Here is a 15,473-nt window from a genome sequence, read left to right as displayed (position 1 = left end):
CCCACTTTACCGCTGCCGACCCCAGGGCCCTCGGGGACTCAGGGCCCCACACCCAGCCGGGAGGGCTGCAGGGGAGCACTGGGAGGGACAGCCTTCCCCCACCCTGTTCCCGAGCAGCCAGTTCTGGCGGGTGAGAGCCTATCCCCAGCGCACTTCGAGCGAGCAGCGGTGTCTCCACGCTCTCACCCACAGCCTGCTTCTGAACTAGGGTGGAGTGAGGGGCATCCTGGATCCAGGGCCGGCACAGTGTGGCACCGAGGGGCACCGGTGGTGAGAGGCAGCATCCCTCAGACCTGCCGGGATGCTGTGTATGAGAAAGGTGACCACCTCTATGTCACGGAGTCCCGGGCCATGGTCTGGAACTGCTGCCTACGAAGCCAGTCAGGACTCTGGGGAAGTCTCCTTTCTGTGAGCAGACTGTCTGCAGGAAGCGGGACTGTTCTTAATGTTTCCTCTGAATATTGTGGGGAGCAGTTTCCCTAGGCAGTTCTTACCTATCTAAGTGGTGGGGTAAGGGTGTATGATCATTGCAGAGCCCTAGAGGGCAGGTGTGGGCAGGGGTCTGGACACAGAGAATGGCCAACACCCTGTTTCCTGGCAACTGATGGCCTGGGCCCTTCCCTCCTGCAAGGTGAGAGCTAAAGGGTTGGAGAACAAAGGAACCAGGTGACCTCCTGGCCCGGGAAAGGGACAAAGCCCAGAGGAGGAGGGGCTGGAGCGGGAGGCAGTTTGGGGCTGGCTGGGTCATAGAGTGAAGTGCAGACATGGTTGTCTGGCTCACTGCCCCCCAAAATGGACCCAGCTGAGGGGTCCTGTTCTCTGCACCTACAAGCTCTGTGTTAGACCATGTTCCTGTCGTCTAATAAACCTTCTGTGTTACTGGCTGGCTGAGAGTCCCGTCTGATGGCGGAGCTGGGGGGCAGGACCCCTTGGCTTCCCCAGGACCCCGCCTGGGCGGACTCGCTGTGCGAAGCGCACGGAGGGGCAGAGGAGGCTGAATGCTCCGAGGTCAGACCCAGGAAGGTGAAAGCCAGGTGAGCTGTGTGTCCTGCAGACAGGCTGCTCGCAGAGAGGAGACTTCCCCAGAGTCCTGCCTGGCTTCATGGGGAGCAGTTCCAGAGTCCCAGGGACTCCGTGACACTCTGTCACTCAGGTCTTGTACAAAGTGTATCACATAAGGCATCACCGGATTCAGTCGGGGATCGGTCCTGCTTTGAGCAGGGGGTTGGACTAGAACCTCCTGAGGTCCCTTCCACCCCGATCTTCTCTGAGTCTATGAAAAGTTACGATTTGCTGAGCGCTGCATCTATCGGGGGTGTCAGGGAAGGCAGGACTATTGGCCGTGCATGGGTATCGCAAACCCCTGTTTGTTCCTGGGCGACACCCCCAGAGAGACTGACATGGGGCTAGCCAGCAAGGTGTTGATGGCCCATTAAGGACACTCCACCCTCACAACAGGCCATCGGAGAAACTCATCCCGCCCAGCTGGCCTTTCCTGTGGATGCCTCAGACAGCCTGGGGTCAGCGGGCGCCCGTCAGCCAGCAAACCACACAAGGACATGTGACCTAAGACTCCATCTTTCACCAGTAACTGTCCGTGCTCACGCGACCCTGGACTCCATCGCGGGCCAGTGACTTCCCCTGCATTGGGCTGTGACATCGCAGCTGGGCCCTTCCTGCTCTGGGCACTTGCAAAAGCCTGGCAGGGAGCCAGGGGCTGGGACGCTGAAGGGGGACTGTGGTTTGGGCTGCTTGTGAACCAACATGGTGACACAAGAGCGAGTTGCTTTTTGTTACTGGCCCGGTGACTCTAACCCCGGAATAAACCACCACTTTTGGGGGTTGTCTCCCCATTTCTGGCAGCCTGCCCTGAGTGGGGCATGCTCAGTGTGGCCCATCCCAGGCCCCGAGTCACACCTGGGACAGGCTCCGTCTCCCCACACTCCAGCACGGGGCGCAGGGGCCGGAGACCTGCTGGAAACAGAGGCAGCCGTGGCACCCCCTTCCCGCCCCCAGCGCCCCCGTCCCGGCCCCAGCGTCTCGTCCCAGCCCCCAGCACCCCCGTCCTGCCCCCAGCGCCCCCGTCCCCGCCCTGCCCCCAGCGCCCCTGTCCTGCCCCCAGCGTCCAGTCCCTGCCCTGCCCCCAGCGCCCTGTCCCCGCTCTGCCCCCAGCAACCCCTGTCCCTGACCCCAGCGCCCCGTCCCCGCCCCCAGCGCCCCTGTCCCACCCCCAGCGCCCCCGTTCCGCCCACAGCATTCCCATCCTGCCCCCCAGCGCCCCGTCCCTGCACCCCAGCGCCCCCTGTCCCTGCCCCCAGCACCCCCTTCACTGCCCTGCCCCCAGCACCCAGTCCCCGCCCTGCCCCCAGCGCCCCGTCCCCGCCCCCAGCGTCCCCGTCCTGCCCACAGCGCCCCATCCCCGCCCTGCCCCCAGCGCCCCCGTCCTGGCCCTAGCGCCCCCGTCCCGCCCCCCAGCGCCCCCTGTCCCTGACCCCAGCGTCACCGCCCTGCCCCCAGCCTCCAGTCACCCCAGCGCCCCCGTCACCGCCCAGCCCCCAGCAGCTCACCATGCAGGACCCTGCCGTCGGGGCAGAAGCAGCCCTCCACGCAGGAGATGGCATCACAGTGCTCGGCGGGCTCCAGGCCGAAGTTCTTGCAGGTCTGGGGGCAGGCGGGGCCGCAGGCTTCGTACTCCAGCCCGTTATCGCACTGCATGGCTGGCAGGGAGACAGGGAGGCGGGGGTCACTGCCACCGGCCAGGCGCTGGCTCTCCGGGGGCTGAGGAGGCCTGGGAGCCAGGTGTGGGGGCTACACGCTGCTAACGGCCCCAGCCCGGGGAAACAGAGCCCTCCCGCCTCCAGCCTGGCCTGGAAACCTGCAGCTGCCGCCGGCTGGGGCAGGGATGCGGGGGAGAGGGCAAACCCATAGGGCCTGGGCTCTGTGTCCTGCCCCCCTCCAACTCCGTCCCGCCCCTCCAGCCCCGGACAGCTAGCCGGATTCCCGCAGCTGGTCACTCTCTGCGATGGACCCCACAGCTGTGGCAGGGGAGCAGACAGCCCTCGGGGGAGCCCCCGGCCCAAGGAGGCCTCCTGGCCCACAGAGGAGCTCTGCCCACGACTGCCAGCCCCAGCCCCAGCCCCTCTCCAGGCTCAGCCCAGGGCTGTTGCTGCGGGGCCCTGGGGGCGGGGGGGCACTTACGGCACAGCTCCTGGCTCCTCCAGCGGACGTACACCCCGCGCTTGTTACACTCCTCGGCGTAGGCGGCGATGGCCGTGCACAGACACTCGCAGTCCCCCCCGGCGTCGCACCTGCCCACACACAGCGCCGCATCAGCCGCCGGCAGCCGGGGAGGGGCAGCCGACACCGCCCACAAGCCAGATGTGACCTGCAGTGGGGGATTCATCTCCCTGTCCAGCGTGCTTCCCTACTGACCGTGGGAGGGGAGGGGAACCCGGGCTCCATGCTCAGACCGGGGCTCCCCGAGGGCAGGGGGAAGCCAGCCTGGGCCCCTTCAGCCCCGAGCTCCCCCTGTGCACCGACCCCCCCCGATGCACCGACCCCCCCACCCAGGGACACACAAATTCAGCCTCCTGCCCCTTCTCTAGAGGCCAGGCTGGCGCCACTCGTCCTGGGGGGGCTCTTGCTCCCTCCCTAGCATCCCTCACGCCAGCCCTGAGCCCCTCACGAAACACCCTCTCCCCAGCGAGGCGGTCCCCAGGGCTGTCGGAGCCAGCTGTAATGGTGAGCAGAGCCAGGGGAGGCCAGCACCCACTGCCCGGCTCTCACACCAAAGCTTACACAGACCACTGGCTGCAGGGAACGGCATGGGGCAGCCTTGCAGCCCTGCCGCCTGTGACGGAGTGGGAATTGCTCAGAATGTATGAATAGTGTGCGTGCCTCAGTTTCCCCTATGTGGTACTTGGGTAACTGGGTGGGGGAAAGGGTTGTTTACTCTTTGCAGAGCCCCAGAGGGCCAGGCTGCCTGGGGCCCACACCCCTGGACAGTCCCAGAAGACAATGACCATTGCAATTGCCCGGACATTTGGCACCTAGCAACAAATGACCGTAGACAGAGGCCCTGTTTGTGTGTGTCCGTGTGTCCAGCTGGAGGACAAAGGGCTGGGGAGGAGCCAGGTGGGGCTATTAAGTGTGGGCTGCTGAGGCAGGGGAGAAGCTTCTGGACTGGGTCCAAAGAGGGGTCACAGCTCTGGGACCGACCCCGATGGACCATGCCGTAACTTTCTCTTCTCTATGGTAACCAAGGATTTTCTGTGCTGTGCTCAGACGTCCCTCCTGCAGTCACACGCTGGCCGAGAGTCACTGCGGAGTCAGGAAGTCGGGGTGCGTTGCTCCCTTTGGGGGTGCAAGTCTCCCTCCTGGGTCCAACCCAGTGGACTCGCTGAGGGGAGCGCCGGGCGTGAAGCAGGGGGGCTGACGGCTCTGAGGTTCGGTCCCGGGAGGTGGGGAAGCTGAGGGGCGGATCCCTGTGAGAGTGCGACCCTGAGGGGGCTGAGACACAGAGGGGTCCTCCCAGGGACTGCTCCACACCGTGCAAGAGTACCGGGCCTCTGGGTTCATGACACCACCCCTCACCAGCGCTCAGCGCCCAGGCCCCAGAGCCAGCCGCCCTGCCCAGCCCAGCCCCCGGCACCTACCCGCAGGCATCAAAGACACACCAGTCGTAGAACTGCTGGCAGGGCACCTCCTCGTGGCACGGGGCAAAGAGATGCTGCATCATGATGCTGCAGCGCTTCCGGGCCCAGGTCCCACGGTGAGCGTTCGCCTGGGAACCAGAGACGGGAATGTCAGCACCCCGAATCCCCAGACACTGCAACACCCCTGCACCCCGAATCCCCAGACACTGCAACACCCCTGCATCCCAGCACCCCGAATACCCAGCCACTGCAAGACCCCTGCACCCCCGCTGCAGCAACATCCCAGCCTCCCGTCCACCCCCACCACACTCCAGCCATCAGCGCCTGTGACAAAGTGGGACTGTTCTTAATGTTTCCTCTAAATATTGTGGGGGTGCCTCAGTTTCCCCTATGCAGTTCTTAAGTATCTACTTTCAGAGTAGCAGCCGTGTTAGTCTGTATACGCAAAAAGAAAAGGAGGACTTGTGGCACCTTAGAGTCTAACCAATTTATTTGAGCATGAGCTTTTGTGAGCTACAGCTCACTTCATCGGATGCATCATGCTTATGCTCAAATAAATTGGTTAGTCTCTAAGGTGCTACAAGTCCTCCTTTTCTTTTTAAGTATCTAGGTGGTGGGATAAGGGTGAACGATCCTTGCAGAGCCCTAGAGGGCAGCTGTGTGCAGGGGTCTGGACACAGAGAATGGCCGACACCCTGTTTCCTGGCAACTGATGGCCTGGGCCCTTCCCCCCTGCAAGGTGAGAGCTAAAAGGTTGGAGAACAAAGGAATCAGGTGGCCTCCTGGCCCCAGAAAGGGGAAAGCCCAGAGGACGAGGGGCTGGAGGGAGTTTTCAGTTTGGGGCTGGCTGGGACGTGGAATGAAGAGCAGACAGGGTTGTCTGGCTCACTGCCCCCCAAAATGGACCCAGCTGAGGGGTCCTGTTCTCTGCACCTACAAGCTCTGTGTTAGACCATGTTCCTGTCGTCTAATAAACCTTCTGTTTTACTGGCTGGCTGAGAGTCACATCTGACTACGAAGTTGGGGGGCAGGACCCTCTGGCTTCCCCAGGACCCCGCCTGAGCAGACTCGCTGTGGGAAGCGCACGGAGGGGCAGAGGAGGCTGAATGCTCCGAGGTCAGACCCAGGAAGGTGGAAGCTGTGTGAGCTGTGTGTCCTGAAGGCAGTCTGCTCCCAGAGAGACTTCCCCAGAGTCCTGACTGGCTTCATAGGGAGCAGTTCCAGAGCATCGCCCGGGGACTCCGTGACAACTGGTGGCAGAGGTGGGATGTACTGCACCCCGCGGATGGTGCTTCCTGCAGTAAGTGACTGGGGAGCAGTAAAACGAAGAGGGATTGACAGGGACCAGGCGTGCTGAAGATTCAGAGAGAGACAGTTTCAGGGGGCGGTTAAACCCTGGGAGTGTGTGACCAGAGAGAAGGACTTTTGCAGTAACAGGGTCCCCCGGGGGATTGCAGCGAGCAGTCCCAGGGACGGAGAAGTCTGCAGCTCGACCCTGGCAAAGAGGTGGTGACCTCGAGGACTGGCACACCAGGAGTTCTCCCTGGAAACCATGGGGAGCTAAGAGCACACAGGCCTGTGAGTCCACAACAACTTGGGAAGAGCGAAGTGATGGCCTGTCACCGTCTCCTAAAGAAGGACATTGTAACCCTGTGCAGAAAGAGAGGGTTGAGCATTGGAAAGTTCACCAAAGCAGAGTTAATCGTGCAGCTGGAGGAGGATGACCGCTCTAAGGAACAGATTCCTGACCCCAAATGGGGCTATGGCAGGATCTGGGAGCAGCTGGAGTAGGAGCCAGGCATCCCCAAGACTCCTGTCCCCAGCCAGACAGGGGTCTTCACGATCGGGTTCCCCATCGGGGGATCGGAGACGGACGGGATTGGAGCTGAGTGCGAGAGAGCAAGAGGACTGTGAGAGACAGCGAGAGCCCGAGAGGCATGAACTGGCGGTGGGGGAGCAGAGAGGCCTAGGGGACCCACCGGGGTCAGTGGGGATAGACCCCGGGGGGCCAGTTCTGCAGGGAACCTCAAGACTAAATTGCTGCCCCTGGTTAAGGGGGGGGATGTGGATGCCCACCTCACTGCCTTTGAGCAGGCTGGCGATTTGAACCAGGGGGACCCTACGGAAAAGCCCCGGTGTCTAGCTCCCTTGCTGGGTCCCAAGGCCATAGACACCGTCAGCCAGATGGGTGGGGAGGTGGACAGGCTCCCACTCCTCACCCCAACCTATATGTCTGTGTGGAGTTTCCTGGGGCCAGGCCCCTCGGGCCTCCAGTGGGAGTGGAAGGTGATGGTCAATGGGGAGACATTCCTGGGATGGCGAGATCCTGGGACAGAGAGAACTGGTGTCAGGCCCAGGGTGGTGCAGCCTCAGATGCTGAGGGGCTGTGTGAGCTGCGTGAGGGTCCCAGGGACGAAGCCCCTCGCCCTGCCTATGGCCCAGATCCCTGTGCAGACCCAGGAGGGGTGGGGCTGGCTGGTCGTTGGGGTTCTCCAGGACATTGGCTGCGAGATCCTGTTGTGGGGTGACTGTGTCTCTTTGGGACAGAATCCAGGCCTTGCTCCTGTAAAGGCCAAGGGTTTGAATTTGAATCCAGGGAACCAATAAGTGGAGAGGGAAATGGTCAGTGAAAATGCAGATGACCTGGCTGGCATGGGGGAGGAGCGGCTAGGCTCAGGCTACCTGCCTGCCTGTAACTAGACCCCTTGAGCTGGGTGGGAAGAGAGATGCTCCCCGCCCCCTTGCACACCGGAGAGGGGGCTCACCCTGGCTCTGATGCAGTGAGGAAAGCAGTGAGCAAGAGCAGCGCTGAGCACAGTGGGAGCTGAGACCCCAGCTAAGGGGGGGGAGACACAGGCAGGGCAGGGGATCTGTGGGGAGTGGCAAGGTGCTTGGTAAGGAAAGACTGGATGAGCCTAGGCAGCCTTGTGAGCTGATGGCTGTGTCTAGTCAGCAGTGTGGGAAGGGGAGGAGGGTGGAAGATGAGTGTCCCTGGACCTTACCTGTTAGCTGGGTGGAGAATTGTGACAGGGAAGGAAACGTGCCTGTGTCTGTCAGGGGTATTGACTTGCCCATGGAGGGAGCTACCCTGATCTCCAACCAGCTGTCTGTGACCAGCCCTGTGTGTTGGGACAAGGGGAAAGAGATCCCAAGCTGTGTGTCTGGGAAAGGAGAAAGTGTGTCCGGCTCTTCTTTGTCTGTGGAGCAGACAGAAGGGGCCTTTCAGCCTGTGATGGTTGAGGGTCGTGCAGTTGTCTCAGAGTTGGTTCTGGACTCAGCTAAAGCCCAGGAAGGGAAGGGTCCTAAGTTTGTGTCTGCTTGGGAGAATGGCCCTGTAACTAGGTCGCATCCAGTTAGTGTCTATGTAAAATCCCAGAGCCCAGACAATTCTGGTGCTTGTATTTTGCCTGTTGCTAGTCTGTTGTTGGGAAAGGGTGCAGCAACTCTGTCTAATCAGGGTGAGATCCTAGCCAGGGCACAAGGAGAGCATGAAGGTGATGTGATTGTGTTACCTATTGAGGGTGTGGAAACCTGTAGCAAGAAGGAAAAGATTCCTGAACTTGTGTGTGGCAAAGGGAAGGAGAATGCTTCTGACCTTTTATCTAGGAAGTCTGTAAGTTTGCCTGAAAGGGGATTGTGTAGGAATCCGCCGGATGGGCCAGAGGTGATTCTGGATGTAAGGGAGACCCAGAAAGAGTCTGTTGTTGCTCAGGAAAGTGTTCCTCTAGAGCAAGCCCTTGGTAAAGAGGGTAAGAGCAGAATTTCTGTGAGGGGTGAATTGTTGCATAGAAAAGCCCCTAGGGAAAGGAATCCTCACGGAGTCTTTGCAAGCAGTTTACTGCAACTGAAGGGTGTGAAAGTGATTTAATCAAGAAAGTTTCAGTTCCTAGCAGCCAGAAATGTTCTGTTGTGAATGGATCCACTGACTTTCCTGTTGAAAGATCCAGTGTGGAGAGCTTTTAGAAGATCTCAGATGGAGTGAAAGCTGTTAAGAAAGTTAAACAGTCCTATAACCAAGTGGCTGTGTTTGGCCAGCTTGTTGGGGAGAAGACCCAATCCCAGTTTGACCCCCTGGGGTTTTGGGGTGGCCAAAGGGCACAGGCCGCATAAACCTTCCGACATGCGGCCTGCAAGTGCTATTGACCACCCCCTACCTAAGGGAGGGCGTGAAACTGGAAGGGCCTGGTGTAACTCCTACCAAGGAATGGAAGAGATGCTGGGGCATCCATGGGAACGCTGGTGGCTTCGAACTTCCCCAGGTCACCGGCTAAAGTGACCCCGCCCAGTTCGATCTCGAAGGGGGGAGAGATGTGACGAAGTGGGACTGTTCTTAATGTTTCCTCTGAACATTGTGGGGGTGCCTCAGTTTCCCCTAGGCAGTTCTTAAGTATCTAGGGCGTGGGGTAAGGGTGTATGATCATTGCAGAGCCCTAGAGGGCAGGTGTGTGCAGGGGTCTGGACACAGAGAATGGCCGACACCCTGTTTCCTGGCCACTGATGGCCTGTCCCTTCCCCCCTGGAAGGTGAGAGCTGAAGGGTTGGAGAACAAAGGGATCAGGTGACCTCCTGGCCCGGGAAAGGGACAAAGCCCAGAGGAGGAGGGGCGGGAGGGAGCTTCAGTTTGGGGCTGGCTGGGACATGGAATGAAGTACAGACGTGGTTGTCTGGCTCACGGCCCCCCAAAATGGACCCAGCTGAGGGGTCCCGTTCTCTGCACCTACAAGCTCTGTTTTAGACCATGTTCCTGTCGTCTAATAAACCTTCTGTTTTCCTGGCTGGCTGAGAGTCCCGTCTGACTGCGGAGTTGGGTGCAGGAGCCTCTAGCTTCCCCAGGACCCCGCCTGGGCGGACTCGCTGTGGGAAGCACACTGAGAATCATAGAATCATAGAATCATAGAATATCAGGGTTGGAAGGGACCCCTGAAGGTCATCTAGTCCAACCCCCTGCTCGAAGCAGGACCAATTCCCAGTTAAATCATCCCAGCCAGGGCTTTGTCAAGCCTGACCTTAAAAACTTCCAAGGAAGGAGATTCCACCACCTCCCTAGGCAACGCATTCCAGTGTTTCACCACCCTCTTAGTGAAAAAGTTTTTCCTAATATCCTGAGGGGCAGAGGAGGCTGAATGCTCCGAGGTCAGACCCAGGAAGGTGGAAGCTGGGTGAGCTGTGTGTCCTGCAGACAGGCTGCTCACAGAAAGGAGACTTCCCCATAGTCCTGCCTGGCTTCATGGGGAGCAGTTCCAGAGCATCGCCCATGGACTCCGGGACAGCGCCCCAGCCTCCACCCGGCACAGCACCCGCCCCATTCCCCTCTCTTATGGGCGCGGGTTTCCTCTCCCCTGCCTGGGGACCTACGGTGCAGGGGTGCTCAAAGTCCTCGTTGTTGACCTCGGGGCACAGGAGGCTGACGCGCCAGGAGTTGCCGAACAGGTCGGATGTGGGCTCCACAACACCCTGCCGGCTGGTGAAGTCATTCTCCGTGTCCCCGTCGAAATTCCCGCACAGCCCCGCCACGCGGCCCTGGTACCGGGGATCCAGTTTCACGTACACCCGGGTGCCTGTGGGGGCAGAGGGCAGTGGGCTCGGGGTTCTGCTGGGGGGAGGGATGGGAGCTCTCCATTCCCAGGAGCTCCATATGGGGGGAGCCCCACCCCCTCCAGGGCCCCCCCACTCCCGCACCAGGCTCTGGGGGAAATTCAGCCTAACCATAGTGTACCACCAGGATCTTACTGCAGCGGGGGAACGGCTGGGTGCCCCAGCCTGTACGGCAAGGATAAGGATCAGTCCCTGGCAGAGAGAAGCACTGGACACAACAGGGCAGGGGGCAGCCCCATGGCTAGGGAGGTTTCTGACTCAGCTGGGCAAAGCCCTGGAGCACAGACTATAGGGAGCGACCCTGCCCCGGGCCACAGGGCAGATCAGATGGAACAAGTTCCTCTTCTCACTGATTTCCAGGAGTCACAGAAGGGCAGCGGGGCCCAGGTGACAGCCCATGAGGCCTTCAGGGAAACAAGCCATGTGCTTCCCATGTCCCACCTGGCAAGGCCCCGCCCCCTCGGCCAGACAGGGCCCCGCCCCTTGCGGCTGGCAGGGCCCCGCCCCCTCGGCCTGGCAGGGCCTCACCTCCGTCCCAGAGCACGCTCAGCCCCAGCTGGGAGATGAGGATGAGGAAGACGCCAGCTCGCTCCAGGGTCAGGCCATTCCCGCTGTAGGTCTTTGGGGGCCGCACTGAGACTCCGTTCACTGTCACGTCCTTTCCTGGCCACAGGTAGAAAAATCAGAGCGTAGAGGGACAGTCAGTGTCTGGGGAGCTCCCCTACCCAGCCGCAGGGCCCTGCACAGCGCACAGCCTGGGAAACACAGCACAGTGCAGAACGACCGCGGCACCCCACGATGCAATGCACCGGACCGCTCTGTGATGCAATGCAACGCCGTGCCATGCAATGCAATGCAACGCAAGACAGCACCCTGCAGTGCAATGCAACGCAACGCCCTGCAATGCAACGCAGTGCAATGCAACGTAAGGCACCAACCCCTGAGCAACGCAGCTCCCTGCGATTCAATATACTGCACCGTTCTATGCTGCAACTCGCCACATCGCACTGGCCTGCGATGCAGCGCAACGCCCCGCCCCTCCCTCCTCAGCGCACACCCCCTTGCTCCTGGCCAGGCCGGGGGGCAGGGTCCCGATTTGAGCCAGGCCAGGAGGCGGTTGGAAGCAGCGCCCGCACGGCTGGAGGCACAGAAGCAGAGCCGTCTGCGAGCCGCGTGGGGCGCGGGCTGGGGCTGCCAGCCAGCGGGTGCAGGTCCGCGTGGGGCTTGTGGGGAGCAGCAGTGGCTGGGCAGGGAGCCCGCGCAGAGGGGCCCCGATGAGAGACACGAACTCAGCCTGGCCTGGGAACCTGCAAGCTCCTACTTGCGGGACAGACTGGCCTGGAGAGCCTGGCTCTGGCCTGGCCTGCCCAGGGGCCAGCCGGGAACCCCTAGTGCTCACTTCTCTGGGAACGGTGCCCAGCTCTGCCCCCTCTCCCCCCACGGCCCCCCACCTCTCAGTAGGTGGACGACGGCGTTCCCGATCACCACCACCACAGACTTGGTGCAGGTCACGCCGCTGGTGCCGCAGGGCACGTTCTCGGAGGTGACGGTGAAGAGGCCGCTGCCCTCGCGTGCCAGGACGTACTCGCAGTCCCCCAGGAAGGAGAAGGCCCGCCCGTCGAAGGTGATGTAGTGCGGGTCTCCCGTGGCCACGCAGGTGCCCACGCAGTGCTGGGTGCTGCACTGCCAGCGACGGCTCCGGCACTCGCTGCACAGGAAGGGAGAGGGGTGTCGGGGTGTGACGAAGTGGGACTGTTCTTAATGTTTCCTCTGAATAGTGTGGGGGTGCCTCAGTTTCCCCTACGCACTTCTTAAGTCTCTAGGGGGCGGGATAAGGGGGTGTCATTGTTGCAGAGCAAAGGGCCAGGGTACATAAATGTCCAACACTCTGTCTCCTGCCGACTGATGGCCTGGGCCCTTCCCGCCCGCAAGGTGAGAGCGGAAGGGTTGGAGAACAAAGGAATCAGGTGACCTCCTGGCCCGGGAAAGGGACAAAGCCCAGAGGAGGGGGGGCTGGAGGGAGTTTCAGTTTGGGGCTGGCTGGAGACATGGAGTGAAGGGCAGACGTGGTTGTCTGGCTCACTGCCCCCCAAAATGGGCCCGGCTGAGGGGTCCTGTTCTCTGCACCTACAAGCTCTGTGTTAGACCATGTTCCTGTCGTCTAATAAACCTCCTGTTTTACTGGCTGGCTGAGAGTCCCGTCTGACTGCGGAGTTGGGGGGCCAGGACCCTCTGGCTTCCCCAGGACCCCGCCTGGGCGGACTCGCTGTGGGAAGCGCAGGGAGGGGCAGAGGAGGCTGAATGCTCCGAGGTCAGACCCAGGAAGGTGGAAGCCGGGTGAGCTGTGTGTCCTGCAGACAGGCTGCTCCCAGAAAGGCGACTGCCCCACAGTCCTGCCTGGCTTCGTGGGGAGCAGCTCCAGAGCATCGCCCGGGGACTCCGTGACATGGGGCTCAGCCACACTGCAGACCCGGGCATCCCCAGCATCCCCAGCCCTGGGCACCACCAGCACCCCAGCCACCGCCAGCCCCCCGGCCTGAGGCACCCCCAGGCCTGGGTACTGCCAGCACCCCTGCCCCAGGCCTCACCAGCACCCCCAGCTCTGCCAGCAGCCCCAGGCCTGGGCACTGCCAGCATTCCGGGCACCGCCAGCCCCCCCCGGCACTGCCAGCACCCCTGGCCCTGGGCCCTGACACCATTCTGGGGCCTGCCAGCCCTCCCAGCCCCGGGCACTGCCAGCCCCCGCAGCCCCGGGCACAGCACCGGCACATCCCACTTGGCTCCTTAGCACTATGCCAGCTCAGCCCTGCCCTCCACACCAGCCCACTGCCACGGCCTGCTCCCTCCACGTGGCAATCCTCGCTCAGGGCTTTCGGATCCCTGGGCGCCCTTACCAGGTGTTGCAGTCCTTGGCGATGGTGTCGTTGGGCTGGTACAGCCTGCCGTTATGGTGGCAGGGACACTCGTCCGGGGAGACGCAGCGCTCGTTCTGGGGGGAGGAAGGGGAGCGTGACAATGGCCTCGTGGCCCCAGAGCTCCCAAGAGACCAGGGCAGGGCGGGGGTGGCCCAGACCGCTCTGCGTTGGGCAGGTCTGCAAGGCTCTCCCAGGAGAGGGATCCAGCCCAAGCCGGGGATCAACCTAGGTGTCTGGAGGTGAAAGATCTCCCCTCCCCTGCCCAAGGGGCTCAGCCTCTGCGTGGAAGGGCTGGGAATGCTCCCAGCTCTGCCACAACATGGGAATGCTTTGTCATGTTTTTGAGAGCCTGTGTGTGCCTCAGTTTCCCCCGTGTGCTGCTTTGTTACCAGTGGGTGGCGGGGGGGCAGTTGCTCTCAGGGCAGGCTGAGACATGGGTGTGGGTGTCCCGAGCTGGCTGGGCCTAGTCCCCATCTCAGTGGAGCTCCTGAGACGACAATGGCAAATCCAGATGCCAGGATATTGACACCTAGCAATGAAGACCCAGGGAGAGATGGGCTCCCCCTCCGCCCTGTCTCTGCAGCGGGGGCTGGACAAGGATCCCCGGCTGGAGAACACAGGGCTGGGAGCAGGGAGGTGGAGACAAGAGTTGGGGGCTGGAAGGAGTCGGGGCTCCCACCTAGAGTCTGACCAAGGAGGCCACCCAGACAGAGCCGGACCCAAGGGTTCCCCACAGCCGGGCTGGGCTTGGGGCTGGCCAGGACGGACCCTGCTTCACCTTTCATTGCCCCGGGCTGCCCTAAGGGCCCCTAGGCTGGGCACCAGCTAACAACTGAACCCGGCTGTGCCCGTGCTGGGAGTGCCTCTCCAGAGTCCTGATCCCTGCAGAGCAGCCGAGTCTCCCTCAGGGGCTGTCTCCGGGGGACTCGTGGCCCGGAGCTCATGGGGAGTGGGGGCTGCAGGCCCACAAGGCCAGTCTATGGGGCAGTGAGGCCGTGTGGCTCACCCTGGAGGCAGAGTGGCACCCCCAGAGGGGCTGGCACAGTGAAGGGGCCTCCCAGAGACTGTTCCAAAGCTGGGGGCGCAGCCCCGACCCTATGGGTCCGTGACAGGCTCACACCGCCCCCCATGCCCGGCCCACCGCTAGACAAGCTGCCAGGGCTAGTGTCTCCGTGCCGGGCCAGGCTCCCCAGACGCTCCCAGACTGGGGCAGAGCCAGGGGAGGGAACGGGAGACTCACGAGGAAGACGGTGCCTGGCGGGCAGACGCAGCCGTTGGCGAGGCCCGGGCAGCTCAGGTTGCCCTCGGCAGTGGCGCAGGTGCGCAGGCAGGACCCGTAGGCGTAGACCAGCTCCCCGGGGCAGAAGGCGGCTTCGGGGCAGCTGTCGTCGGTGCAGTTCCACAGCCCGTTCACACAGACGCTGCAAGGCAGGGCCACGGGTAAGGGGAACGCCCGCAGCGACCAGCCCGCCCCGGACGAAGGGAAGGGATCAAACCCTCCACGTCAGATGGAGGCTTTAGGGGGAAGCTTTCCTCACCCCCGGCCCATCCCGGCCCACTGCAGGGTCCTCGCGCCTCCCCCGGACACAGCTGGGACTGGCCACGCTCGGTACAGGACCCCGGGCTGACGCGCTCCGGCGGCTCCTCCGCGAAACCCAGCTCTCTGCTCGTGCCCCCGCATGGTCCTGGGCGTCCCCCCAGGTTCCCAGCCAGAGCACGCGGCGCCCTGCACAAATCCAGCCCAGGTCCCCCGAGACTCATGGGGGTTGGACTAGATACCTCCTGAGGTCCCTTCCAACCCTGATATTCTGTGATTCAGCCGCTCTGGAACGGGGCACTTCCCCAAGCCCTGGTTCAGGAGTGGTGCAGCCCACGACCCCGGAGTCCCGGCAAAGCAGCCCATGGGCACCTCGCAGCCGCTGGGGTCCCCCCGCCCTTCGCAGCCTCTACACGGTGTCACCGGAGCCAGGGCAGCCCGGCCCTGCCCCGGGACCAGGGGTCACCCTTCGTACCCTGACCCAGGTCAGGCAACGGGGCCCCCTCTGCCCAGCGCTCCTGGGAGCCAGCCGGTCCTGGCCCTGTACCGGAAAGGGCTGGGGATCCCTCACGGCAGCACGGAGCCCCAGCAGAGCACGGGGCAGCACTGATGGAGGGGAGAGCGCCCCGCACTGAGCCCCCGGCCCGCTCTCCGCAGCCCCCGCCCCCTGCCGAGCCCCCGCCCCGCTCCCCGCAGCCCCCGCCCCCTGCCGAGCCCCCGCCCCACTCCTCGTAGCCCCCGCCCCCTGCCGAGCCCCCACCCCGCTCCCCG

At 62.7% G+C, this 15,473-nt stretch overlaps 2 protein-coding genes across 2 annotated transcripts in view; both read right to left on the bottom strand.

The window, feature by feature from the left end:
- The window catches only part of LOC144260047 (uncharacterized), a 317,403-nt gene that overhangs the window by 164,602 nt on the left and 137,328 nt on the right, over nt 1-15,473 (bottom strand). The gene's annotated exons all lie outside the window — the stretch shown is intronic.
- Nucleotides 1-15,473, bottom strand: part of LOC144261115 (SCO-spondin-like) — a 136,735-nt gene that overhangs the window by 104,948 nt on the left and 16,314 nt on the right. The window contains exons 19-26 of the mRNA XM_077810286.1: nt 14,406-14,586; nt 13,145-13,239; nt 11,702-11,958; nt 10,779-10,913; nt 10,011-10,213; nt 4,656-4,783; nt 3,199-3,308; nt 2,568-2,717 (exon numbers count right to left, since the gene is read on the bottom strand). Of these exons, the coding sequence (XP_077666412.1) occupies nt 2,568-2,717; nt 3,199-3,308; nt 4,656-4,783; nt 10,011-10,213; nt 10,779-10,913; nt 11,702-11,958; nt 13,145-13,239; nt 14,406-14,586 (1,259 nt within the window). The remainder of the gene's footprint in view (nt 1-2,567; nt 2,718-3,198; nt 3,309-4,655; nt 4,784-10,010; nt 10,214-10,778; nt 10,914-11,701; nt 11,959-13,144; nt 13,240-14,405; nt 14,587-15,473) is intronic.

Source organism: Eretmochelys imbricata, chromosome 2 (genome assembly GCF_965152235.1).
Source record: "Eretmochelys imbricata isolate rEreImb1 chromosome 2, rEreImb1.hap1, whole genome shotgun sequence".
NCBI lineage: Eukaryota > Metazoa > Chordata > Testudines > Cheloniidae > Eretmochelys > Eretmochelys imbricata.
This window is presented reverse-complemented; position numbering and strand designations above follow the sequence as displayed.